The sequence below is a fragment of the Columba livia genome, chromosome 1 (genome assembly GCF_036013475.1).
Source record: "Columba livia isolate bColLiv1 breed racing homer chromosome 1, bColLiv1.pat.W.v2, whole genome shotgun sequence".
Taxonomy (NCBI): domain Eukaryota; kingdom Metazoa; phylum Chordata; class Aves; order Columbiformes; family Columbidae; genus Columba; species Columba livia.
Window position 1 is genome coordinate 172,967,314 of NC_088602.1, and position 27,511 is coordinate 172,994,824.

Consider the following 27,511-nt stretch of genomic DNA (forward strand, 5'->3'; position numbering starts at 1 on the left):
GATCCTCCCAAAGACTGGCTTGAGACAAACTTTGCTGAATATATTAATCCTGGATTCCTGCAAACGGATTACTAACAATGTAATATTAATATATGCTTTGCGTGGAAGCAGCGCGTAGGTACTGCTGGTTTTATAGATTTAACAGAAAGGAACTTTGTAGTGATGGTGATAAAGTTTTAATGTATTCAGAAACAGCCCTGGGGGACCAGCCTGGTTGGGATAATCTGGTCCTTGCAGCTGCGGTTACACAGGAAGGTCTCATGGCAGCAGCGAAGGGACCTCCGTGTTGAGACAGGGCCTTTAGATATTCATTATCTAATGACTAAAATAAAGCTGCTTTAATGGAACCAAATGGATGTTTTAATTTGTCACCTCGTCCCTTAGCAAATCGCATCTGGCCATGGGTCTAATCTCGTTAATCAAGAGTTGTGTGACTTTGTCCTGTGGCTGGCTCTGGCTGCCACCCTCCCTGTCCCCAGCTGTCACCCATGGCCATCTCTTCCACATCCCCCCTCTTCGGCATGTCCTTATGGGCTCGCTTGGAGTAAAATCCTTAATGATTAAAGTGTAAAAATATTGTTCCTGGTGCTTACTGAGAGGACTAACAAGTCTATTAGCATCACCGGATTCCTTTCTGAATACATTTGCATACATTTCCTCTCTGCCCATTAGGCTGGCTGCCGTGTTTTCCCTCTCTGCTGCTCCAGCACCTGCTGCACTGAGCTTTTCCAGCCGTGTTCCCGGGCTGGGATGGAAAACACCCGCTCAGATCCATGAAACTGGGGAGGGCCCTGCCTGGCCCTGCCAGGGCATCGAGACAGAGGCGGGTGCGGTGGGAGCGGAGCAGGTTAGACTGAAGGAGAGCATCGGCAAAGGAGCAGCGGGTTAGGGACTGGCTGAAATTCGGTTTGCAGGCATTGGAGTGGAGCCACTGGGGCTTTCAGCAGAGCCCTGCAAGGCCATGCGGGTGAAAACCAAGCCCCAGTCCTGGTGGCCCAGCAGGTCTCTGGTGGCCCAGGTCCTTTCACAGGTCGGCAGAGAGAGGGTTGAGCCATGGAGTGGGATGGGAGGTTTTGGGGGAAGAAAGAGATTTCAGGTCCTCTCTTGCAACAGATCCCCTCCCAAACCCCTGGGGCACAGCATCTGAGACACCTTGTCATCCTCTTGTCCTCTGCTCCTCTTTGCAGTTTCTTGCCCTACCCAAGGGATGAAGCCTCCTGCAGAGGGATAACTCCGTTGTGGGTGGCAAATGTTTGCTCTCTTCATATTGCACCTTCCCAAGAAGAGCTGATTGGCGCCGAGCCACACTGTTATCTCCTGCTGTGGCTCCAGGAGCCATCATATGAGGTGACCATCAGAGGGACTTCATGGGAGCAGCCCAGCCGAGCTTATCCAGGTGTGACACGGTGGTGGGGCAGGGGTCTCCCCGTGGGATATCTCTGTGTGGCCTGCAGGAGGGCCATGGAAAAGCTGCTGGGAAGCTGAGGGGCACCCGGCCACTTAGAGAAGGAAAAAATGGCACATGAGGTGGGAGCAAGTAAAAATAAACCTTCCCTCCTCCCTCCCTGCCACAACACGAAGCGCCTTGCACCGGGTGTCTCCCTGCCTCCCAAAATAATACTGGGCGCTGCCACCGCCCAGCTCGGTGATGCTCTCGCCATGCCTCCTGTTTCCATGGCGACCACAAGGAATGTCCTCAGGGTTACAGGGAGGCGCGCAAGCTGGGGTTTGGCATTAAAAATGGGAATTTGGGGTTCTTGTGTTTCTTTTTATTCCCCCCCCCCACCCCCTTTAGTTCTGTTTTTCGGTTTTGCTCTCTGCCTTTGCTGGGCCAGGTGGCAGCAGGTCTATGGAGGGCCCTTTCCCACCTCTGCCTGTCCTGCGATGGCATGAGGCAGGAGAAGGATGTTTCCTTCTCGCTGAAGCATTTGTTTCCTACCACCAGGAAGGCTTCTGCGCTTTTCCCCCTGGGCCACTGCTTGGAGTCCCCCTCTGTTTCTGCTGTAGGCCATATCTCAGGCCACTTCCAGTCTCCCTAAGAAGGTGGGCAGCCCCCAGGGATCATTCTGTAGAGGTCACAGAGCGGGAGGTGATTTGGCATCCCCAGAGGGGTTGAGCCTCATCAGCCACCTCTGCCCCCGTGACCAGGGCAGCTCATCTGGGGCAGATCTGGAGCACTTGGGACAGAGAAGGGATGATCGGAGGAGGGTGGCAGAGGGTGCCTGACAGGTGCTAAGGAGCCCAAATTTGTGTTGTGTGGTTTAAACACTGTGGTCAGACCTGCCCAGAACAGAGAGGGTTTGTGCTGTCTTAGCTGGTGTCACAGAAAAGCTGTACCCTGGGTGCCTAAGCAGGGGCTATTGGGATGGTGGTTGTGCTTGTCTTCATCCCCAGGCAGGAGAGGGGGCAGGTAGTGCTTGCTCACCTTCCAGAAGCTCCTGCTTCACCCTCCATTTGCCCCCGCATCTCTCTCCATCCATCCCTCCACCCGTCAATCCCTTTCTCCATCCCTCCATCCACCCATCCCTCCATCCACCCCTCTACTCCTCCATCTATCCCTCCAAACCATCCATCCCTCCATCCACCCCTCTTTACCCCTCCATCCATCCCTCCAAACCATCCATCATCCATTCCTCCATCTCCCTTTCCCCCCTCTTCCTCCATCCTCTATCCATCCCTCTACCCTTCCATCCCTCCATCCCTCTGCCTCCTCCATCCCCACAGCAGCATCGGGAAAGGTTGGCGGAGTGGGGCTATTTTTGGGAGCGTCTCCCTGGCAACGGCTGCCACCACCGTCTGTGGTGGCTTTTCCATAGGTGCTAAAATATTCCACGCTTCTTATTAAAGACGGTGCTGGTGGAGACGGGCGGGGGTGGTGATTGTGAGCCACCCCACTCCCAGGGCCAGTGGGCCTGGGGCGGCCAGGGCACGGCACTTCTGGGGCACAAGGACAGTGAGAGGCTGGTCACATCCTTGGTGCAATGTCCCCATGTGCCTGACAATGGCCCTGGCTGTGCTGGCTGCCTCTTGGCCATGCTAGGGTGCTGTGCCGTGCACAAGGTGCAGCTATTGATCTTCTTGAAGACCTTATTGCCACCTTTCAGTACTTAAAAGGGGCCTATAAGAAAGATGGGGACAGGCTTTTTAGCAGTGCCTGTTATGACCACACAAGGGCTAACAGTTTTAAACTAAAGGAGGGGAGATTTGGGCTGGACACGAGGAAGAAACATTTTCCAGAGAGGGTGGTAAAACACTGGCACAGGTTGCCCAGAGAGGTGGTAGATGCTCCATCCCTGGAGACATTCAAGGCCAGTCTGGATGGGGCTCTGAGCAACCTGATCTAGTTGAGGATGTCCCTGCTCATTGCAGGGGGGTTGGACTAGATGAGCTTTGAAGGTCCCTTCCAACCCAAACTGTTCTATCATTCTATGTTTCTCTTGCTGCCCAGGTGGAGAGAAATACAGCAAGGTCTCGGGAGGAGCTGGCAATGAGGAGTGAAAGGCAGAGAGGGTGAAACCCAGCCTGAACCTGAGGGAGCTGCAGGGGTGAGTGGGTGCCTGGCGGCTTCACCCACCTGGGGAAGGAGCAAGATGTCTCAGCAGCATCTTCATCCCTTTACCACATGGAGAGGAAAGGCCTGTTGTGGTGCCAGAGGGCAGCGATGCTTTATCATGGGGTGCCTGTGCAGCTCGCAGGTGGTGGCTCTTGGGATGCAGTGCCACAGGCACTGGGGGTGGGGCTTTTGGGAAAGCAAGTCCCCTCCCTGAACTTGGACAAGGTCCCTGTAGGGACAGCTGTAGAGCGGCTAGAGGGAGCAGGCTGACCCTGCTCCGTCAGAGCACCACGGCTCCCTGGCACCCCAGGCTGAGCGCTGGGTAGAGGCCACGGTTGGGCTGGGGCAAGCTGGCTGGCGCGGGGGGCTGCCATGGTCCCCACGTGCAGCTGCTCATCTGTGCAGAGAGCTGCCAACAACACCCTCTGCCCTGCCGCGGGGTGGCTTTGCCAGGCAAGAGCAGATGGTCCTCACCATGGTGGTGTTCGCTGCCACAGGTGAGAGACAGAGGTCCCTGCAGCGTATTGTGCAAGGGGGCATCCATGCGCCAGGGGATCTTGGGATGAGGTTTGGCAGGGAAGGTCATGATTGCTACAGGACTGGGACCCAAAGGGCACTCAAAAAGTGGGGTTTTTGCTCTCTTTTGACTTTCCAGCAGGGACCTTAATGCTGGAGATGGCAGATGAGACACTGAGATGGAAACCATACCCATGGACACCACTAGGCTGTTGCAGGGCTGCCCCTGGGAGCCCGTGCCTACAGCTGCTGCCTGCAGGGTCAGGGCTCTCTTCAGCTTCCAGCTTCTCTCTGGCACCAAAGGGGCATCTTCACTGCCATAGGGTCCCCTGGCCCCTTGCCTTGCCATGAAGAAGTGACCTCTTCAAAGCCCCTGAGATGCTGCTGGCCACAGAGACCCAGGGAAGGTTTCCAGATCCAGGCTTCCTGGCCAGGCAGCTGTGCACCATCCTGGAGCCCTGATGGCTGGTCCCTCCTTACCCATGTCCCTTTCCCCATCCTTGCCTGTCCCAGCAGGACAGCCCCAGCACTGCAGGGTGGGGAGGCCGGGCTGTGGATGTGGGGAGCTGATACCCTGTAGCAAATGGTCTTCAAAAGCTGGGAGAGCCTGGTCCTTCTTCAGGGAGAGGTGTCAGCCCAGCACCCCAAATCCAGGTGGGAAAAAAGCCCTCACAGTGGATATTTCAGCCCCTTGTGCCAGCCCAGTGAGAGGATTTGCCTCCCCGGGGCATCTGGTGGTCCCGCCGTTCCCTTCCCGCTGCTGATGGTTGCGCTCTCGTCTCCCCCACGGCAGCTCAGCAGCGGTGCCTCCGTGGCTCTGAGCTCACACGCGAGGATGGGCTAAAGTAGAGCGGAAAGCTGTTGGATCCTACCACAGAGTTACTGACTTCTCAGCTACAGACTGCATAGCAATCAGCGAGGGGGAGAGGCAGCTAGGGAAAGGGAGCGGAGTGCAAAGGGAGGAAGAGTGGAAGGGAGAGAGGAGGGATTTGGGGACCAGGGCAGGGGGACAGCGAGGGGCACAGGCGAATAATGCCAAGGAAGGAGGGAGCCAGCCAGGATGGGGAGACCTGACCTCGTTGCTGAGCCGTGAAGGCACATCAGAGCTCTGTGGGATGGACACTCCCGGGAGCAAAAAATGCTGAAGGAGAGGCAGAGGCAGGAGGAGAGCGCTGGCGTGGGCAGGGCAGAGTTAGGAGAGGAGCAGGTCGTGGTGGAGAAGTAGCTCCTCGGGGTGTGTGTGTTGGGGGGGAAACCCAAGCCAGAGGCTGCAAAGAGACCTCCCCGATTCCACCGGTCCGGCTGAGGCGTTTCATGGTGAGATGGAGAAACCGGCCGCTTTCCCCTTCCTCTGATGTTGGCTCGGCAGGACCGGAGCAGGCGGCAGCCCTCGGCAGGACCCGGGTAAGAGGCGGCGCTGGGGCGCGCTGCTCCCCTCACCGGCGTCAGATCGGGAAGGGTTTATTTTTTTTCCTTAGGAAAATAATGTATTGTTTCATCTGTGCTCGCTCTGAGGAACAGCTATAAATATAACTTAGGGAGAGATGCGTGGCTTCATGTGAGCGTGCCAGTGAATAATAAAGTTGCCCATGTACACGGTGTCTGCACACGCAGCTATTGCGGTGGCCATGGGCCGAGAGGCAGGGGTGGGCACCACCTGTGAACCCCCCCAGCTTCCCTCCCTTCCCCTCACTGCCCTGACTTCAGTCACTTTGCAGGTAACTTCTCAGTTTTTTTAGCTCTCCGTGTTTCCTTAGCACCTTCTTAGCTGGGGCTGGGTCTCACTCACCCTTCATTTCTCCTGCTCTGTGTGGTTCCAGCCAGTTCCCAGAGAAGAACAGAACTAGAGACCTGTTCTCCAAGCACTTGGGCACAGCCAGGGCTGAAGCAACCGTGTCGGTTCTCCCCCTACCTATGGAGCTTTCAGGGCTCCAGATGTACCACCTCTCCCTTGCCTTCCACCTCTTCTAGCCCCAGTGTGGCTGATCCTGCCAGTGGTGGCTGAACACCCCTCAGATAGGCATGGTGCAAAGGTTCTTCTGGATATTGGATTTGGGTGAAGGAGCTGAGGAGGAAGCCAAGAGCAAAATGCCAGAGGAACTCTTTCTTTGCTCCCTGTTGGCAAGGCCAGGGTCCCCACCGGGGCAGGAGCAGGCAGGTTTGCATGGTGCAGGCAGGTCACTTCGAACACCCTTGGTGACCTGCCTTCAGCCCTTGATGCCCTCCCTCCCAGGAAAAACACCTGGAGACAACCAAATCCCTCTGTCAAGAGCCTGGAGTCTCCCATCCCCACTGCCCAGCCCTGGCTCCATCTGTGGCAAAGTGAATGGCAGCTACAGGGCCTCTTCCTTCTCCCCTTCCTCCCTTCAAAGAGTGTGCTGCCAAGGGCAGGTGGTGACAGCGCATGTGGGGGACGTGTGGCCGAGGCAACATGGCTCCAAGTCTCCCCTCAACCCCCGCTCCGTGCTCTCCTTGGCTTCTTGAGAGGAGGTGTTTGCTGGAGGTGGGAGGTGTGGAGAGGGACCCGGGGACTGGGGTCACCTGGAGCCCGGAAGAGGATGGGGGGGTGCATGGGGAGCACAACTTACCCAAGATATGGGGACATGCCCCCTCTTCGTTTGCCATCGGAAGTGGCAACCACAGATGACTGAGTCACCCTGGCACATGGCCACCCCTGTTTGTAGCCACTGATAACAATAATAAGTCCCTGGGAATTATATCTCTTAGAAAGGAAATGAGAGCTGGTGGGGACAGGGGATGTTGAGGAAGAGGAGCGATGTTGAGGATGGCAATGGACGGACGGGATGAGCTGGAGAGGGCTTGTGTGGAGGAGAGTGGGGCTTCCTCCCCTCCACCTTTCTCCTCTTCCATCTCTCGCCCTCCTCAGCTGCCAAGACCAAGTGCCACATCATTTGGTGCTGGCGAGGGACTGGCAGTGGTCTGTGTCCCTTGCAGCCCCTCGCCATGGTTTGCAAGGAAAGCCAAAAAGTGAGAAGGTGGCCATGGGAGGATGGATTTAGCTGGCAGAACAGGTCCCTGCTGGTCTCTTGCTTGCTTGCTGAGCTCGGCCGCTGGCCACCACCCCAGGAGCAGCTGTGTTCCTGGGGTGATATCGCTGGTGGGATGGTGTCAGCAAGGAGGAGGAGGACATGGTGATGGACACCTGTGCCTGCCGCGTGCTGACATCAGTGCAGACACAGAGCAGAGTGGTTAATGGCAATCTGCCCTCAGCAAGTTCCCGCTGTCCTGTCTCGTTATTGCGCTGGGTTGGCTTAACCCGGCAGCACAGCCGAGGATCAATAGATGGATGCTCGTGTCTTAGCGATCGATCCTGTACTCACAGGCGCGTGGCTCCCCAGACTCCCGCTGGCGCGCATTTTTCTGTGAATGGCAAGGACCGAGAGGAGCCGTCTGCGCTTGTCTCGCAGCACTGCAGAGACACATCGGGCTAAATTCGTGTTCCCTGATGGTGCTGCTTCTGTGCCCCTTGCTGGGGTGGAGAGGCCTCACACAGAGCTCATGGAGGCACCAGCACTGGTTTTCCTCCTCAAACAAGGTGGCTTTACCAGGCATGGCCAGTCTTGAAGCCCCTTCTTGGGGGACATGTTGGTCCTCCGGCAGTAGTGGGCTCAGGATGGTCAAGGGCTGCCTTTGAGCTGGGTCTCACCTTCAGACCTCTCAGGCTTGTTCTCCAGTAATCAAGGAGGTGCCATGGCCTGAGCACAGGAGTGATGGGAGATGGCTGTAGCATGACCCTGTCCCGGCTGTCCCGGAGACCCGTGCACCTCTGTGCCTGGCCTCTTGGGGGGTGGCGACAGGCAGCTTGCCTGCAGGGGTGGCTTTGACATTCACACACCCGTGCATGTGGGGAGGAGATGCCACCTGTGGCGGGCACCAGCCGCGCTGGCATGGCAGCACCACTGCCGCTCTCAGCAGAGATGGGGGAGCGGAGGATGGAGGATGAGGTATCCTCCAGCCAGGGACTCCTGCTGCTGCTTTGCCCGCGCCTGCGCCAGCCCCTGCCACCATGGTGGCAGGCCTGCCCCTCGCAATCTGGACGGCTGCTTGATTTCTATGGCAACATTTCTCCAGAAATGCTTCAGAGGGAGCCCGGTGCTGTGTGAAAATGAGAGAGGCAGCGTCCTGCGCTCTGTCCCCTGTGAAAGGCTTGCAGAAAAGCCCCCCCACACCTCTCCTGCCTCTCTCCTTGTCTCCTTCCCTCCCTCCCGCTCTGGTGAGCAGTGCCAGTGCTGGTGCAATGAGCTGTCAGCCTTGTCCCATCTGCCGCTCCACTGCATGTTTCCCTTCCTCTGTCTTCATCTTTGGTCCCCCCTCTCCTCTCGTCTGCTCTCTTTCTGTCCTGGGCCATGGCATTTGCTGGAGGCCTGCTTAGGCATCTGTGCTGTGGGGTCAGCCAAAAAGAGACTTATAGAAAGAGGATGTCAAAAGAGACTGTGCTATAGAGGAGGGTAAAGCAGCCCTATAGCCCCATGAGTGCTCCATAGACTGGCCATGCCAGCAGCATGGTGAGCACGGGGCTGAAAGTACCAGGGATCCCAGAGGGTAGACAGGCAGGAGCTTCATCCTTCCAAGAAGCTCAATTGCCTTATGAAGAGATGGTGCCTGCTACAGGACTAGACCTAGCGGCCCCAGAAGTCCTCTCCTCTCCTGTCCTTGTCCCTTGCTCAAGCAAGAAAGAGCCCCCTGTCTGGGTGGAGGTGAGGAGGCAGAAGCCACAGGCAGCACCCAGAGGCAGGTGAGCAGGCAGGGTGCCGGGGGAAGCATGGCAGCCCAGAGGAGCAGGGCTAAAACAGCAACCTGTGATGGGGATATCGCTGGCCTAGCAAGTGTGCGAACATGGCTGCCATGTCCCACCTCGCACAACTCTCCCCCTGTGCTGGAGCCTGTCCGTGCTGGCAGCCTCCGCCATGCTGGGGAGATGGGGGACAGATGGGAGGAGGGGGGGACAGTCCTGCATGCCACCGGCGTTGGGCAGCACTTAGGCTTGATATCTTTCAGGTGCATTTGTTTAACTGGTCCAAGCAAGCTGCAGTCAGCAGGCTTGCAGTTGAAATAGTCAATCCACTCTCTGCAGAAACTCGGTTTTGCAGCTTTCCCAGGATGCTCTCTCAGGTCTCTTGCTGGTGCTGACCAGGTGTGAGAAGCTGGGACCCCCTCAGGAGGCTGGTGGCTCCACTGGGATCCTTGTTAGAATAGCAACAAGGGTTTTGGGGGACAATTTTTGTTTCCCTGTCACTTGTGGTTTCGCGCTGAGCGTTCAGGCCAGGCTGGGAACGCAGCCCTCATGCAGCAGTGGGGTGCAGAGCTGCAGCTGTGGCCTCCCTCGGTCGGGGCTCAGTGCAGAGCAAGATTTGCACTGCCCATTGCTCACCCTTTGCTGCTGTCACTGCCGTCACTATTATTATCATCGTGCAAAGCCCATTTGCAGGCACTTTCCTTGCTGGGAGCTTTGCAGAGGCACCAGCAGACAGTCCCTGTCCTGTCGGGAGTGCAAAGGCAGCAGGCAGGTAGATGACACTGGCCATTCTTACCACCCTTTTCCTAAGCATGGATAACAACCCTCTTCCCCAACTAGCTAAAACCCATCAAGAGGCCATGTGCAGGCAGTCCTGGCCAGGCTGGCATGGACTCAAGAGGGGCTCCGTGCTGGAGAGGTGTGGAGACGCAGGGACACTGCTGGGGACAGCCTTTTGGCAGAGCTGCCGCAGGGCAGGATGCTCAGTGAAGGGAGCTTCTGGGGTGGGGGGTTAGAGGAGATGCCCATTTTGCTGATGTAGTCATGCTGGGAAGCTGGAGGAGGTGGCCTGAGCACACTGCAGACACCTAGGACATGGGGACCTTGGGGACACCCCAGCAGCTTTGTTTTCTCAGCTCTTGAGGGTTTTGCACCAACCCTTCGGAGTCTAGTCCACAGTTTTGGCAGGATGGCTGCTGGGGTGGACATCAGCCCCGGTGCTTCCTTGGAAGCAGGTGGGATGTGGTCTGCACACTGGCTGCCACAAAACCCAGCTTCTCTTTGGCCAAGAACGCCACCCAAGGAAGGCCAGAGACCTTCTTCTGAGCATTTAATTTTCCCTGTGATGCCGGCCCCAAAGAATAACACCCACCTACCTCACTCAACAAGAAAAAGCGGGGACTCCTCCCCAGCCACTGCCCCAGCAGCATCCTCTCCTTACGCTCCTGCTTGGCCACCCCCAGCTCCTGCCTCTTGGCCCCTCAGCCCCCTTTTGGCCAGATGAAAGCGGGTAGGCACCTGTGCCAGTCCCACCAGCCCCGTGTGGGGTTCCCCTGCTCTCAGCCGGGATCCCGGGGAGCGGGCAGCTGCTCTTGCAGAGTCGTGGCCCAGCCGGTGTGGCCGGAGCAGGGATTGCCGGGGCGGTGTGGGAGCTGGCAGGAGGTGATGCTGTCACCGTGCCTCTTCCCGACTTTGTCATCCCGGGGACCTTTGTGCGGATCCCATTTTTATCTGTTTTTTCTCCCTCTCTGTCTTTCTCTCCTTCTCTCTTTGCTTTCTTCTCTCCCCCTCCCGTCAGTATGTGGGCTGATCACTGCTCAAACTTTTAATTCAGATGGTAATTGGAATAATAATACGGGCAGAATCCTTCTGGCTCCGTTGCTGCAGCTGGCTTCAGGGAGCTATGAATAGCTCTGAGTCACACACTGAGATGGTTTAACTTCAAATCATTTTGTTTTGTTTTCATATTACCCATCCCCAGGCTCCAGGGCTTCACCAGGGGAGGGGAAAAATCCCCCCCCTTCACTCCATCCCAAAATATAAACTGGACAGGGGCATGTTAATAAAATTACCTTTTGGCGAGAGAAACTGGTCAGCAGATCGTGCCTTGCGGGGCAGATGGGGACTGCTGGCACTTACTCGATCTATTTATAATTATTGAACAAAAAGGCAGAAGTGTGTATATAAAAATGGTATGGAGTTGATTACAGCTTCCTCCACTCACCTTCCATATGTCACTTGCCTTTTTAATATGGTAAAGCTCTTCTGCACGGTGACCAGGCCTTTGCTTGCGCTTGCACAGCACCCAGCACCCTGTGCCCAGCACCCTGCCCTGCCGGTGCTGAGGATGGAGAGCTCGGCCGCTGCCTCTTGTGGACCACGGCACCGAGCCCCGGCATGAAGCCCGGGAGTATTCGCGAGGAACAGGGTACAAGATGGAGTTACAAAGAGGACAAACTGAATATTGTGTGTCTGTGAGGCTCAGCAAAAAGCCAAAGGGTCCACTCTCTGCTGCTGGTGTTTCTACCCTGACTCTCCAAGAGGTGAAAAGACGTCTGCCATGTTGTCACTGTGCCTGAGCTGACAGGATGGGTCTGTGGATGCTGTCCTCAAAACAGGAAGGTGCTACACAGTTGGTAAGAGGAATTAAGGCACAAGGTGCAGCAGAACCAGCAGCTGCGGTATTGACCACAGACAGGAGAGATGCATTTGCCAGACGACTCCAGATAAAGCAAAGACTAAGAGTGTAAAAATACCCTGGGATTTTTCCATCATCGTCGTTTGCGGTGTACATTCCAGAGCACCAGATACGGTTGTTATAAAAAGAGAAGTGGGGGAGTGCTTCAGCGTGGACTTTTCTGTTCTGTTTCATGAGACTCTTCCACTGCAAATTTAAGGAAGGATTGTCAAATATGATCCACTCTGGCAGGTCTGGAGAAAGCTTGGGATGTGCAAGGTGCTGCACAGCGTACTGGGATGGAGTGACGTAGGCATTGCACCAGCACCGTGTGCCCTAATGTTATTATCAGCCTGCAGATCCCTTGGAGAGCGATGGCAGCAGCCTGGCCTCACGCTTCTGCTCGGGGTCAGAGCAGCGCCAGGGTGGCACCGTGGGCTGGTGTGATGGCTTGTGCTGTGGAGCGCAGTGTCACCCAGGCAGGATGACTACAGTACGGTGGCAGTGTCCCCAGTGTCACTCAATCTAGGGCACAGGAGGGGGAAAGTGTTTGGGAAGGAGGGAAGGGCAGCCGACGCTGCAGGGCTGGAGGCTGCTGCTGGCCCCTGGAGACCCACCTGACTAACAGCATCAGCACTGCAAGACAGGGGATGTGATGCCCATCCAGCAGCAGCTTCCTAAAGTGCTGGGGGGTTTCCTCAGGCCATGAAATACGTGGGTGTTCATGTATGCTGGGGACAGAAGGGATGGAGACACATCTCTCAGGACTGCAGACTCCTGCCTAGCATCTCCCAGTGTGCCCCATGCTGCACCCACTGGTGAGGTTTCATCCCACTCCCCAAGAGCTGCTGCTGACCTTCCAGCTTCCCCCTCCACATTTAGGTCCCAGGAGGCAGAGAAAGCTCCAAGAAAAGTCCTCAGGCATGTTCTGGCATTTGCACCTCTAGCCTTGGTCAGTCTTTCCTCCTCCCGCTCCTGTACAGTAGACAGCTGCCTGTTCAGGACGGGAATGGCATCTCTTTTTGCTGGACGCATCCCTGAGCCTTCCCTCTTCATCACATTGGCATTTCAGGTTTCCAAGAAGCAAAAAGACCCTTTCATGGATGTTTGCACGGAGTCGGCATAGGGCACGGGCTCCTGGTGCAGCCCCTGGCCTTGCTGAGCTCTCAGCACCCATTTTTCTGGCAGGGTTGTCAGTGATGGCCCTGGGCCACCAGCTGCTGAGGATGGATGGTGGCTACATCACCTCCTGGCACAGCATCTCCGGGGGGCTAATGCCAGCAGTCCCCAGCCCAGGGCTCCTCACCTGCCCGTCTGTCTTCTCCGTGGCGGCACCGTGCTGTGGGGGTGTGTTGGGGTGGAAGTGGTAAGTGGGTTTATTTTTGTTTGTCTCTTGGCTCGTGCTGCTCTGAGTCTGTGGTGCCCGGTATTACGAACACTTCCCTGTGCCAGCTGGCATCAGGAGATGAATCAGATCGGCAGTACCATGGCGTGGACCCCTCACTGGCCGGTTGCCTTGGGGCGATGCCTCTGAACAAAGCGCTGGTGATGTCTCCTACCTCTGCCCAGGCTGAGCCCTGGCAACAAAGTGCCAGCACCTTGGTCTTGCTGCTGGAGATGACTCAGTAGCCCGCAGGGCAGGGTTGTCTCCTCTGGCCCACTCTGCCTGCATGGGGCCTGCAGCTCCCTGTCCCTCCTGCATGCTGGAGGTCTCAGGTGGCTTCATCAGCTCCTCTTTGTCCACTGGATCATCCCTGAGTTGGGGCCAGCGCTGCTGTCACGAGGATCCAGCTTATCCTCCTGCTGCCAAAAAAACAGTTTTGCAGTTGATTGGTTCCTCTCCCCCCATGGTCATAACCTGACAGCAGGCAGTGAAGTCACATAATGACATCACAGACCTTGGTGACTCCTCCTCACAGCAAAGACACGGACATGCCTGGTCTTCCTCTCCGTTCCCTCCTGAACATCCTGGTGATCTAAATGGAGTGATTTTGGTGACTCCTTTTCCCCTACGAGCATCACTGAGGCTGCAGAAGTTGGCACGCTGCTTGTCAGTGCCACCTGCCTGCGTGACCTGGGCTCCAGGAGGATAATTTGGATCCTCCTGCTTGCTGCAGCCCAAAGCATCCTGAAAAATGTCATGGCTCCTTGACAGCTCTGGGAAAATGGAGAGTGTCTGCCCAGAATCTCAAGGCTTGGAAGATGATGATAATGATGATGATAATGACGATGAATTCAGCTACCCCTGCCACTCCACACACCCTCCACCCCAGTGCAAGAGCAACAACAGCTCAGGTGAAACTCAGGTGGAGGATCTGGGGGATCCCAACCCCTTTTCCATAAATCCCCGGCACTCTTACATGGTGAAAGACGAAGAAGTGAAAAATAGAATATATGCCAAGAAGTTGGCTGAGCATGCACAGGAGCTTGAGAAGGAAGCTCAGGAGTTTCAGGAACCACTTCACAAAGACATGGAAAATCCTAGCAGCTTGTCTAAAGATGAGGACCACAGCTGGACCTACCACCTTCCTGTGCATCAAAGGTCGCATGTTCTCCGAACTGCCAGTGTGGCATCATGTGGCTCCTATGACTCTTTCCAGTGTGGTGGGGGCAAGCACTCGGGGATGGACGCCTTTGCCCCATGGGGACATGCCAGTGACCCTTACCTGGGGTACCCAGAGCGCACCAGGTCAGCAGATCCACACATGCTGCATGAGGAGGCCATCGGAGACAGGGAGTTCTCATCCCTGCAGCTGACCCATGATATGCTTAGCGAGGAGAACACCATGCTCAGGAGGGTGGTCAGGAGCATGCAGAACTCCTTGGAGACCCAGGCATGCATGATGCAGAAGCTGGAGAAGCAGCTACAGGTCACCTTGGACAAAGGGAGGAGGGAAGCCCAAGAGCTACAGTCCTTTGTCGAGCAAAAGGAGTGGAGCCTCCACGTAATGTCCCAGCGGGCTCTGGAGGCAGAACACAATGTGGAGAAACTGAAGCAAGAGATCTTTATTCTCCAGGAAGAGCTGGAGAGCTGCAAGATGGAGAATGAAAACCTGAGAGCAGGCCAAATGACTGACCTGGGGGCTGTGAAGGGCAACATAGACTTCGCCTTGCAGAGCCTCCACAAGATAATAACAGGTGCAAACTGGTCCATCAGACAGCTCACCTCTGGAGCAGAGTCCCTGCATTTTGTTGCTGAGGTCCTTAAATCTACTGGGAAAATTTCCGAACTTGAAGCAGAAACAGAGCTATGAGCTGAATTTGGTGTGGGTCCTACGGATGAGTGTATGGACTGAAACCACTGGTCTTTCACTACAGCCTCTACTAAAACCATTTGCTCTCATGTGCTGCAATATGTGTGTTCAAATGGTTATGCTTTATTCTCCATGGAAATACCTTTCTTGGGATTAAGTACAAATTGTAGATAGTGATGTAGTTTTAGCTGCTGGTGCTCTATTCTGGCAGGGTGGAGCCAGCAACAAATGTCTGCCAGGCTCTCAGCTGCAAGGTCCAGCCATGGTGGGCTCTGCATCTTGCCACCGTAATTATCAGAGGACTGGAATACCTCTCCTATGAGAACAGGCTGAGAGAGCTGGGGTTGTTCAGCCTGGAGAAGAGAAGACCCCAGGGAGACCTTATTGTGGCCTTTCAGCATTTAAAAGGGGCCTATAAGAAAGATGGGGTCAGACTTTTTAGCAGCGCCTGTTGTGATAGTACAAAGGGTAATGGTTCTAAACAAAAGAAGGGGAGATTCAGGCTGGACATGAGGAAGAAATTTTTTCCAATGAGGGTGGTGAAACAGGTTGTCCAGAGAGGTGGTAGATGCCCCATCCCTGGAGACATTCAGGGCCAGGCTGGACGGGGCTCTGAGCAACCTGATCTAGTTGAAGATGTCCCTGCTCATTGCAGGGGGGTTGGACTAGATGAGCTTTGAAGGTCCCTTCCAACCCAAACTATTCTATGATTCCCTTAGCTGTAACAGCCAGAATCAGAGATGAACACAGCCCTTGCAGTACCTGCATTTCATCTACTTCCTTTGCTCCTTCTCGATGAGCTGGGTAAGGCAAGAGCAGAGATCTGGGTGCTGCTAGACATGGTTCCAGTGGGCAGAATCTCCTTAGGTCTTTCTTCCTCTTCTTTTGGAGCTGGCCACCACCTGGGTCAGAAATCTGAAGTCTCTAGCAATTGTGAACCTGTTCCTGCAGCTGGGGTGGTAGTGGTGGTCCGAAACATTTAGGAAGCTGTGAAGTATCCACGTGTGAGCTGTGTCAGTGCCTTTCTCCAGTATCAGTGTCTGTGCTGGATAAGGATGAGCTAGCTGGAGAGGATGCTTTTCCTCTCCTGGCTGGAGCTGATATAGAAGGGTATACCCAAATTGCCCGCCTTTGTCACCTCCTAAAGACCTGTGGGACTCTGCATTCCAAACTTACCACATAATCACTGAAGACACATCTTACCTTTATCCTAGTGGGACCATCTGTGGGCATGAAGTGACCTTTCTTCATCATCTGGTCATCCCTCAACATTTATTTAGGTTATTGACTGCAGTTTCTGCTGTAGGTTTACCCAGCTGCACAACAAAATTTCCCATATGTGCCCAAACTGACCCTCCTCAGAGACTTGGACCTTGTAGGGCAGTGAGGGGGTGGGTGCTGGCAGAAGTCAGTGCCAAAGCACTTTTTCCTGATGGGAATTTTTGGGCAGCTGTTCCATTTACATCTATATGGTGAATTGTGGACTACGAGGTTGCTCTTTTCTCCTGGTGCCATAATACCCCTGGCCTGAACAACCACATTTGTGTTGCCACAGGGCTTAAACTGCCTCAGTAACCTTGGTCTCTGGAGGAGAGACTACTGGTTAATCTTCAGCCCAGACATGACAACAGCAGCGCTTGCACATCAGAGATGATGTCTGGATACCCTTACTTGCTGCCTTCTAGTCTCTGCTTCTAACAGGGGAAGGCTGGTGGTCACCCTGAGCCACTTGAAGCTCCATTCTGCAACACTGACGATGAGACAAGAATGGTTCTCACCAGCTTTTCTCTCCCTGACAACATCACCTGCTGTTGCTCTCTGCTGTCTGTGCATGACCACTCACAAGCAGCTCTAAACCTTGGATTTGACCCAGAAATCCTTGATTTTGCCCCAGATATGGCAACCACTGGTTGCTCATAGGTGAGACTGGGAGGCAGCAAACTCGCTGGCTGTGTGTGTGTCCTGTGCTCCACACTGGCTGCTGTAATCCAAAGGTTACAGTGCAGGATTAGCATGGGTGTACAAAGCCTTTCCTAATCTGTGAGTCATTACCCCTCACTGCATTTCACTTCCCAGCAGCTCTGGGCAGGTGGGATAGGGTGGCTCTTGAGTCTTCCATTTCTCCGTTCTTCAGCTGCGGGAGAACCAGGTCAGGACGTAACATCTCCTGGACATCCTGCCCAGGGCTCTGCTGCTGAGCTGCTCCTTGGATGCTCCACACAGGACACGTCGCAAGGTTTGTTTGCTCTAACTGGCTTCTCCTTGGCTACCCTTGAGTCCTTCCTTTCCATCAGTTCTCCTTTTTGGCTCTATTCTTCACTTCTCTTTGAAACAGGGGGGATGTTCTATTTATTTCCCTCCCGGAAATAAATCCCTTCTGGGTGAGGCTTGGCTGATGGGGATCCCTGAGGGCTGCCGTGCATGTTTGTGCTCCGTTAGTCCTTGTGTGCAAGGTATTTAGCCTGGATGAGCTCTCGTCCTATTGTAAGCTATGATATTAATACAATAGCTCAGGGCAAGGGCCCTGCAAGCTGCTCAGTCGTTGTGTCCTTGATCTGAAGAGTGGTGACCAGCCGGCTCTGCACCTCTCCCAGATGTAGGTGCCAGGGAGTTCGGGGGCTGCAGGCTGTGCAACCCAGTCTTTGTCCATCAGCTCCTCACCTGCCCAAGGCAGGCTGTGACACAGTGGCCCATGGGCACAGTGAGATCGCTCCTAAGCAAATGGCTGGGAGCCCTGCACCTCCACTCCAGGACTGGGATGGCTGTTTCAAGTGAGGCTCTGACTGGGTTTTGCTTCATCCTTCTCTGCAAGGTGTGTGCTCAGGAGCAATCGCGATGGCAGCACAGGTCCCAGCTCACCAGAGGTGAAACCCAGAGCCGCCTGGTCCCATGTGAGTGCTGCTGCATGAGATCTCACGCCCCTCCAGCTCCCACCGCCCCCTAACACCTGATGATACAGAGAGCCATGGGCAGCGTCCGTGTGAACCGGTGAGTGACCCCCTTCTCAAGGATGGCTGCTGCCCTGATTCTCCTCATGTGGCCCCTCAGGCCCTACCTTCACCTTGCCTCTTGGTATATTCTTCTCAAATTATCTGCCAGGGGCTTTCCTGCTTCAAGGATTGACTCCTCTCTGCTTCTCCAATCCAAGACACAACATACATGGGGCAGTGATCAGAGAAGGAGTGCTACAGAGGAGAAGCAAAGCCCTGTGTGGTGCTGGACCAGAAATCCTATTCAAGAATTTCTGGTCCAGCACTGTTTCAGAACCAAAACTATTCCAGCGGTACTGCAGAGGCCCCCTGTCCCCAGGAGTCCCCACGAGTCACAACTCCAGCCACGTGTGCTTCCCCTCCTCCTTTTTCCCATGAGAGGAGGACAAGGGACACGGAGGCCATGCTGGAGGGCTCCAGCTGACCTGTCAACACTATGAGGTGGGAGGGAAGCACTGCCAGCCCAACAGGCCCTGGGAAGCCAGAGCTCGGTGGTCATGAGGGCAGAGTGGTCTTGGTGGGTCTGTGCATTCCCTTGATTTCCTCAGTGGTCAGAGCATCTTCTGCCATCATGTCTTCAAGGAGTATCTGCATCTGTAGACCCAGCAGCACATGAGGGGCAGCAGTGGTGCCACCTGGCAGGGAGGGGACCCAGGGGGGCAAATGTCTCCCAGAAAGCCTTGGGGGGAGTTTCTCCCAGAAAAATCTGCCAGTATTTTGGCTGTTGATCTCCAAATTACACCTTTGGCTTCGGCTGCAGGATGCTGGGAGCCACACATGTTGCTGTGGCAACAGAATTGTCCTGAGCGCAAGAAGTGTATAAACATTGTCACCAATGCACCATGAAATCACTGAGGAAGGCAGAGGAGAAAATAGAAACTCCCAGCCTTGTATCATGTCAGGGCTAAAATGTGGCCAGACCATGGGTGCTTTCTCCCAGGCTTCCCAGTTGTCCCAGCTGCCACGGGTTTTGAAGCCTTGGGTCCCTCCTCACCACGAAAACTGGAAGGAAGCACAGTGCTACAAGCTTCTCCTGCTTTGCTGCCCAGTTAGGACTTTGCTAAATACAACCTCCTGGCAGCAAGACTTGGCAAATGTCACAGCCGAGCTTCACCAATTTAGTCAGGGTGGCACCACGGTGCAATAACCACGGAAACACGTGGTTGTGATATTTGGCAGCACGGTACTGTCGCCCTGTGAGCCACCCACATGTCTCCCACCCTCGCTGTCTCGGTGGTTGCTGTTATTCTTCATGTATTTCTGCTGGAAATGCCTGTTTCTTCTCTTTCAGGTACAGCGTCGTCTCGACCGAAGAGGATGGACACAAGGTCTCTGCGCTGGGCAGCATGAACGGGCACAGCCGGAATGGGAAGGGTCATGCCCCCCGGCGGAAGCACCGCAACCGCTTTGTGAAGAAGAATGGCCAGTGCAATGTCTACTTTGCCAACCTGAGCAACAAGTCTCAGCGCTACATGGCCGACATCTTCACCACCTGTGTGGACACGCGCTGGCGGTACATGCTGATGATCTTCTCCGCTGCCTTCCTGGTCTCCTGGCTCTTCTTTGGCTTCCTCTTCTGGTGCATCGCTTTCTTCCATGGTGACCTCAATGCACCAGCAGTGGCAGGTGGTCCCTCTCTCCTCAAGCCCTGCATCATGCACGTGAACAGCTTCCTAGGGGCTTTTCTTTTCTCAGTGGAGACACAGACAACCATTGGGTATGGCTTCCGCTGCGTGACCGAGGAGTGCCCGCTGGCTATCATGGCAGTTGTGGTCCAGTCCATCGTGGGCTGTGTTATTGACTCCTTCATGATTGGCACCATCATGGCCAAGATGGCGAGGCCCAAGAAGCGGGCCCAGACCCTTCTCTTTAGTCACCATGCGGTCATCTCTGTGCGGGATGGCAAACTGTGCCTGATGTGGCGGGTAGGCAACCTGAGGAGGAGCCACATCGTAGAGGCCCATGTCCGAGCCCAGCTCATCAAGCCCTATATGACAGAGGAAGGGGAATACCTCCCCCTGGACCAGCGGGACCTAAATGTGGGCTATGATGTGGGCCTCGATCGTATATTTTTGGTCTCACCCATTATTATTGTTCATGAGATTGATGAGGAGAGCCCCCTCTATGGGATTGGCAAGGAAGAGCTGGAGACGGAGAACTTTGAGATTGTTGTTATCCTGGAAGGGATGGTGGAAGCCACAGCCATGACTACACAGGCACGAAGCTCTTACCTCGCTAGTGAAATCCTTTGGGGTCATCGTTTTGAACCAGTTGTGTTTGAGGAGAAGAACCACTACAAAGTGGATTATTCGCGCTTTCACAAGACCTACGAGGTAGCTGGCACACCTTGCTGCTCAGCCAGGGAGCTGCAAGAAAGCAAGATGACTATCTTACCTTCTCCCCCACCTCCCAGTGCCTTCTGCTATGAGAATGAGCTGGCTCTTGTCAGTCAAGATGAAGACGAAGATGATGATGAAGTGGGTGTGGTGTTGGGGGGCAACACCAAGGAGGAGGGAGGTGTCATCCAAATGATGGATTTCGGAAGCCACCTGGACCTAGAGCGGATCCAGGCAACTCTGCCCCTAGACACAATCTCATACCGCAGGGAGTCGGCCATCTAACTCCTCCAGCCTCCCCGTTCCGCACCCATCGTCCACCGTCTCCTCCTCTGTTCTGCACCCTTATGTAGCTGGATAAGCCCCTTGCCCACCAAAAAAATGCCTCCTGTGACTGCCTCTCAGCCTGCGAGTAAATCAAAGCCTGGAGCTGCTCTGATATATTCCCTTTTCCATGAAGTCATGCTGCCTGGAAGAGGAGTGAGGATACACGACTCTTCCAGTGTGCACAGCTTGTGCTGGGATCCCTCTCCTGCCCAGAGACAGGAGAGCAGAGCGCCTGGTTTCTCATCTCTGGAAAGGTGACAGGAGTCCATCCTTACAATAGACAGACCAGGACCTGCAGCAAGGGTTTCTACTGCTGAGACGACAGCAGACTTTCTGTTCCCTCTTGACATGGGTAGGCCACATGGCTGTCGAGAGTCATGACTGTCACTAGGAGAGCCATGATATCTAAGCACTGACAGATGAGGATGGATGGGAGAGTTTAGGACTCCTGGGGAGTGGGGAAGGATCTTAAGGGAAGGGTTTACTTGCATGTTTATTGCTTATTGCACATGACTCTCTCTTTGTATATAAAACAGAATGAGAACTGAAATCCATATTCTTCCACTGCAAAATGCCAAGCCAGAAGACACGGACACTCTACAGAGCCTGCTCTGCACTCTTCTTGGCTTTTGGCATCTGTCACCTCCAGAAGCAGCTCAGCTCCACAGGCTCAGACCCAGTTCTCCCTGTCCTCTTGAAACACACGTCCTGCTCCTCTCCTGAGACACCTGGCAGAGGAGGCAGGGCCTCGTGCTAGCACACCCGGACTGCTCCCCGGCACAGTGTGGCTGGGATGACAGACAAGAGACCTGACTGGACAGCAGACCCTCAACTTGCTCCTTTCACCTCCTCTGTTCTACTCCCTGTAAAACTGAATTTGTAACTATTTATTTTTAATAAAGTCTAATATCCCAGGGGGAGGTTTGGAAGCAAAGGAGAGACCCCAAAGCTGCAGCCTGGTATAGAGACTGATGGGAGTTATTAGTGCTGGTGTCTGCTGTTTGTATGGTGTTGGTGCCTGGAAGCTGCACCACAAGGGTTCCCCTTTTCGGGGCCTCCCTAGTAAAGACCTACAATAAGAGGCTCAGAGAATTTGCTTGGGGAGAAGATCATACAAAATGCATGGAGGGAGGGAAGCATTTGCATTAAAAGTACCAGTAGGATTGGCAAACAGTCCTGCTTGCTTTGGAGATAATGAGACTTTTGCCCAGGAAGGGATTACAGACATGCTTGATGAAGAGACAGAGATGTGCAAGACACTGCTTTACATGTCAGGCTCAAAAAAAGCCCCCAAACCTCTTTTTTTTTTCTGCTAGAGGCAAGTGAGAACTAGGGGAAATGAGGGAAGACGTCAGCCAGAACTAGATGTGTAACATCCCTTTCCTGTCATGTCACAAAAGATGTGAAAACCTGGTGAACTTTTTTTCTTTAGGAGCAGCAGAATCACTCCTTCAAAACTGTAGATGATCTGAGGACAGAAAGACAAACAGGTAGCTCAGGAAGCTGCTTGGGGTATGCTGTGGTTGTGCTGTAGGGGGAATGGCAGACGAAACGATGTCTCACCCAACCCATGATCTACAAAGCAGAAAAACAGCATCTCGATGTCAATTTGGAATTGGTTCAAGAAGCAAGGGGAAGGGGGGAAGAAGCAGAAGGGGAAGGAAGGAAATAGCAGGAGCGAGAGGAAGAAGCAGGCACAGCAGGCAAGCGGAGGAGGAGGAAGGGAAAAAGAAGAAAGTGGGGTGATATGGGAGTGTATTTGAGAAAGAGCAGGGATAGACTAACAAGATGGGTCTAGACCCAGACATGGCCATTTCATGTCCTGGTGCGGAGGTCCTGTGGGGGGACAGCTGCCCTGCATATGCGTTTGCTCTGCACCCATGCTGTGATCTGACACCTTTGACAAGCTTTGCCAAGAAGAGAAGAGGAGCTGGCAGGAGGATGAGAGAAGAGCAGACAGGTGAGAACCAAAGAGCCACGCATCAGGAGAGAGGAGGGGGAAAGGAAAGACCTCAGTCTTGATGCCTCCCTCTCTCCACGTCAGGCACACAGTGGGGACATGAGCTCGTGGATCCTGGTGCCTCCTGGTTATATCATGTAAGACTTGACATGCAGCCTCATCTTTTCCATGTGGGTCCCTGTCCCACCTCTCGTCCCCATTGCTAATTAATGAAGTCTCTCCCTCCTTTCATTATTTATTTATTTATTTTCCCCAGAGGGAATAAGCAGGGGCTGGTATTGACCTGGCTTTTAATATAGCTTTCAGAGCCGGGTGCCTGCCACTGTCCATGGCAGTGGAAACAAACTAATGGACCGAGAGAGAAGGACTCTGTGCGAGGACACAGGCATCCAGGACATAGACTGGGGTGGTGGATCTCATGAGAGGGGGAACCCACACGGCTGGGCACCCGCTTTGCCAAGGTGCAGCATCCTTTGGAGGCAGATGGCAGCACTTGATGGGGATGAAGTGCCCACAGCCTATTCGCTCTTTGGATGCTCATCTTCAAAGAGTGAGGGGCAAGGATGGAGCAACTGAAGCGCATCAGGGTCATGGGCATTGCACAGCTGGGGTGGTTGAGGTGGCACACTGGTCACCACTGATGCCCCCCACTTCACATGGCATGACTCTTGGGGGAAAGATGGGTAAAGGTTGCAATAACGCCAAGGGAAAAAATATCATGCAGCCACATTGGGATCCCAGCTCCTTACACATGTTTGAACCTGCTGGACCTTTTCATGTCATGTTTGGCATCACAGTGGAGGGGACATGGAGGCGTTGAGGAAAACCCAGCTAAACGCCTGCTATTCACAGAAAAATAGAGAGAAGGCTGGGAATGCTGTCACATCCTTAGAGAGGGGACAGGGCTGATGAGGACCCAAGGGATAGAAGCAGGTGGAGGGGATGTGGCAGAGTGAAGGAGGAAAGCAGACAGAGTGCAGGAGAACTGAGGTGATGGGTAAACCTCCTCCCATCAGGCACAACTCTTGCAGCTGTGCTTATGTTGCCAAAATGACACATTCCTCGGGAGCATGTAGCCCATCCGATGGCACAATGCAGTCATTCATCCCAGTAGAAAGTGCTCTCCTGCCTCTGCAAGCTGCACACCTGCACACAGGCTTTGCTGATACACAGTGGTACATACATCCTTCTGCACAGGTACTTCTGTATCTGCACAGTCAAGTCAGAGTGCCCGTCATGCCCAAGTACATGCTGCACATACCTACATGCATATGCCACACATGCGGGTATAACGCATCCTGTACCAGAACTGCATCCCATAAACACCCAACAATGTAAACACAAATGCCATGAAACAGCAGCATCCATCTCAACAAGCAACTCTCTGGCTGTGTGCTGGAGAGTCCTTCATGCAGCCCGTGAAAGGCCACCAGGAGAATCCACCTTGGAAATCTGTTCACTGGACATTTTTAAGGAGTCTGCAAATCAGCTCCCCAAGTGATTCACAACTGTAAACACACCTGATAGTCTGGCTTTTGCATATGATATGTGGAGCATCACCTTCCAGGTAGGTTCTTTCTTGTCCTGTGCTCTCCAGAGAGGACACCTCTTATTGCACACCAGGGCACGATGTCCCCAGGCTCTCTCCCTGCCCCAGGATTTGATGGAGGGACTGTTTCCCCGAGACCTGCCCCTAATCCTAAGGGGCTGGAAACCTGGTTTTCAGGAAGAAGACACTGCTTCTTTGTTTATCTGCCCACAACCTATATTTTTTCCCAGTCTTGCTTCTGAACTATTTCTTTGGCTCGTTATTGAAAGCTATTCAAACACCAGAAAGATAATGGGCAGAGGAAGGAATTTTTCCCTATGAATAAGATCCAGGCACCCGTTCAGATCCTCCACCCCATGACAACTAACGATGCTGCTGTCACTCTTCCCAGCTTCCAGATGAATGTTGTTGTTGTTTTAAATGACACTTGAGAAACTTCTTTCAAGTTTTATTTTTGGTGGCACTTTTGGACAGCCCTTTTGAAAAGAAACTGTCATTGGCACCTTTCAACTCACTCAAGTCTTGCTCAGCAAAACATTTTGATACACACTGCAACTAAAAATATTTTCAAGGAACAACAACAACTTCAAAAGGGGAGAAAATGGGTTTGGACTTCCGTGATCAGGAAATGGTGTTGAAAACCTCTGTGCCACTGAACTAATGCATTCCTTTTCAACTCAGCTCCATTTTGTCCAGGTTCTGGCCAGGAGCAGAGCGAGACACAGCGCTGCCCAAGCAGCTGGGTCCAAGCTCGTGAGATCTGCAGGGCAAAAACCTCTTCTGTTTGAGCTTTAGCAGCCCTTCTTTGCCTTTCAGGAGAGCCTGAGGTGTCTCCCAGCCTTTGGACGGGCAATATGAAGTGGTCATGGTTTTAAAAGTCACACCAGAAAAAACAAATTCCAACAGAAAAATAAGCCTTACTTTCCCAGGCCATTAAGGCCTTGCTCTTGCCCCTGTGAAGTCAATGGGACTTTTGCCATTGCCTGTGGTAAGAGCAGAGCTGGGCCCTAATGGAGCAGCACCACTATTGGAAAAACCCGCAGGCGCTGGCCCTGTGCTAAGTCCGCAGAGCTGGGGTGCACTATTGCCGGCTGTGCAGGAGGGGAGAGAGGGAAAGGCAATCTGCTGCGATGCTGAAAACATGGGGCAGCGTAGGGGCAGCTAGGACAGCCCTGCTGGGGCGGGTGACAGGGGACAGTGGAGGGATGGGGAGGAAGAGGAGCCAGGCTGTCGATACAGTGCAGTATCCCACAGCTGGGGGATGCCACACCTGCAGGGGCTGAGACGGTAGCAGGTTCTTGGAAGGGCTACACATGCTTCTCCTCCTGCCACGATCAGCAAGGTGGGGGTCCTGCCCTCCCCAGCCCCAGTGCGTTCCCGCCTTCAGGACGCGGCGCTTGGAGACTGAGCGGCACCGCACAAACCGGGGAGCCCGGACATTGCCCGGCCTTGGAGCTCCATCTAGAGATGAAAGCAAAGCTGGCAGCCCCGCACGTCCCGGCATCCCCCAGGTCCCGGTGTCCCTGCAGGTCCCGGCATTCTCGCAGGTCCCGGTATTCCCACACGTCCTGACATCCCCGCAGGTCCCGGTAAAATCGCAGGTCCCAGCTCCTCGGGCTGGCCCAGGGCTGGAGATGGGACTTGGCTCCCCGGGCAGTGTCGTGGGTCAGAGCTGGGTGTTGAGGGTGGAAACGTCTGATCCTGAGGCAAGGAAGGCTCTGAGAGGACAGGCACCCAACACTGCACCCATAACCTGCAATAATGGTCAGCCCACCTGACAGCCAGGCCAGGGCTTTTACAGAGTGGCCACTAACTCTGAAAGCAGTTCAGATATCTGCTACCGATTTGATTTCTTCTTGGGGAGAAGCCTGCAAAGCCGGTCCAGCCCTGGGAATTACAGAATGGTTGGGGTTGGAAGAGACCTCTGGAGATCACCTGGTCCAACCCAATTAGGCAGAGACAATCTGGGTTTGCAGTCTGGTCCTTCTGGTTGCTGCTGCTGCCAGCCTACCCTTCAGTCAGTGCCTTACAGCCCTGCCTGGTTGCATGTGCCCAATGTAGGAGATTTGCTCACCTTTTCCTATTATTCAGTCTCTCAACATGGCACATACAATCTGGGGCCTGTAGCAGAGTGCTGTTCCCTTTCCCCTGCCACAGGCCATGGGCAGTGAAACTGCATGGAAGTGGAGAAATGCCCCACTCAAACTCATCCACACCAGCATGAGGGCACTCAGGTAGAGGGTTTGCAATGCCCTAAGAGCTCTTCTGGCAACCAAACTTTTCATACCCCCTCGGGACATTAGATAGTGACCACCTGGCTTGCAAACTTTACCGAGCCTCAGCTCCTAGGCTTCTTTCAGTTCGGGGGGAAAGCAACACCAACAGAGCAGACAGTGGGGCCATTAGTATATTTGCTTACCTTTGAGGACATCCTCTACAGAGGGAAGCACCTTGTGGGGGCAATGTCTCCAGTCCCTGGGCAGCCTGAGCACACAGACCCCAAGTGACTGACTGGCTGTCAAAGTCAGGTCAGCGTGGAAAGAGGAAACGCGTGTTGCTAAGAGGAGCCATGTGATTTCACTAGTTTGATGCCCGAAAAGAAATTCAGGATGGACATAAACACCATCCTGAAATAGTCTGTGAGACACTGGATATTTGAGCTTTAAAAGTTTGTTTGGCGTCTGAAATTAGCAGGATTATTTTGGTACTGGCCCCAGCTTTGAAATAGCATGTCTTGAAACCTGGGACCTGGTAATATACAGGGCCCTGGCTCTAATGCATTGATGGAGTTGTTTGAATGTCCCAGCGCTACAGTCACTGAAGGAGTCAGCTGAATGGCTGTATGATACAAAGCTTCATTACAGCAGCTGTGTGACTGAGAGAATAAGGAGCTTGAAATTGCTCTTGACAGGGGTTTAGTTGCTCATCCAACAACAGATTCTGCATGTCTATCAGGGACCTGACACAGGCCTGTGCACCTCTCCTGGGGTATCAAACAGAGGACAAGCTGCTGCAGAAACTCCAGAAAAGACGTTGAAGATCTATATAACATGACCTGCAGCCTGCACATGATTCTCTCAGGGATAAAATAATTAATCCATTGGAGAGTGGGTGAGAGCATATGACAGGCAAGGCAGACCTATAGCAGAATACTTGGTACAACACAGAAGGAGCTGATTAAATGTAAGCAAAGCAGAGCCTCCATTTAGCTCCAGGCTGCTGCTCTCCAGGACACAACTTTGTGCTCGCTAACAACCAGGTTGCCTTGAATAGAGAAACTTAGGTGACCCATCCAGCACTGCATGAGGCTATGGGAGAAGCAGGGGGAGCTGTGATGAGAAACAGCTCTGGATCAGGGAACTGCAGCCACAGGGTGACTGGCTGTACCCGGAGTGCCAGGGTTAAGTAATTGGGAGCACTGGAGTGCCCAAGCAGCCAGCAGTGCTCAGCGAGCTGGTAGGGGTTGGTGGGACAGAGCAGTCTGAAGTCAGTGGAGGAGGAAAGTCAGGACAAGAGCAGCCAGCAGCAGTTGCTGCAGAGGAGGTACAAGATGTGTTGGTGGAGTTGTACCAGCCAGATGAAGCTGCACGCTC

At 54.1% G+C, this 27,511-nt stretch overlaps 2 protein-coding genes across 3 annotated transcripts; both read left to right on the forward strand.

The window, feature by feature from the left end:
• Positions 1-4,860: 4,860 nt before the first annotated feature.
• KCNJ4 (potassium inwardly rectifying channel subfamily J member 4) lies at positions 4,861-21,505 on the forward strand. Of its 2 annotated transcripts, XM_005514697.3 has the most exons (4): positions 4,861-5,473; positions 16,891-16,992; positions 17,569-17,744; positions 19,038-21,505. In XM_005514697.3, the coding sequence occupies exons 3-4, from the start codon at positions 17,707-17,709 to the stop codon at positions 20,365-20,367; spliced, it is 1,368 nt and encodes a 455-aa protein (XP_005514754.1). In that variant the 5' UTR covers positions 4,861-5,473; positions 16,891-16,992; positions 17,569-17,706; the 3' UTR covers positions 20,368-21,505. The 2 variants fall into 2 exon arrangements, with proteins under 2 accessions (XP_005514754.1, XP_064903323.1); XM_065047251.1 differs by lacking the exon at positions 16,891-16,992.
• On the forward strand, positions 12,887-16,882 carry LOC102084998 (endosome-associated-trafficking regulator 1). The gene has a single exon (XM_005514717.3). The coding sequence runs from the start codon at positions 13,638-13,640 to the stop codon at positions 14,754-14,756; it is 1,119 nt and encodes a 372-aa protein (XP_005514774.2). The 5' UTR covers positions 12,887-13,637; the 3' UTR covers positions 14,757-16,882.
• Positions 21,506-27,511: the final 6,006 nt, after the last annotated feature.

Bases quoted from the DNA above. Each gene is read 5' to 3' on its own strand.
- LOC102084998 (XM_005514717.3), top strand. From the start codon at position 13,638: ATGTCATGGCTCCTTGACAGCTCTGGGAAAATGGAGAGTGTCTGCCCA.
- KCNJ4 (XM_005514697.3), top strand. From the start codon at position 17,707: ATGATACAGAGAGCCATGGGCAGCGTCCGTGTGAACCG. The intron at 17,745-19,037 runs GTGAGTGACCCC...CTTCTCTTTCAG, and splicing joins GGCAGCGTCCGTGTGAACCG to GTACAGCGTCGTCTCGACCG.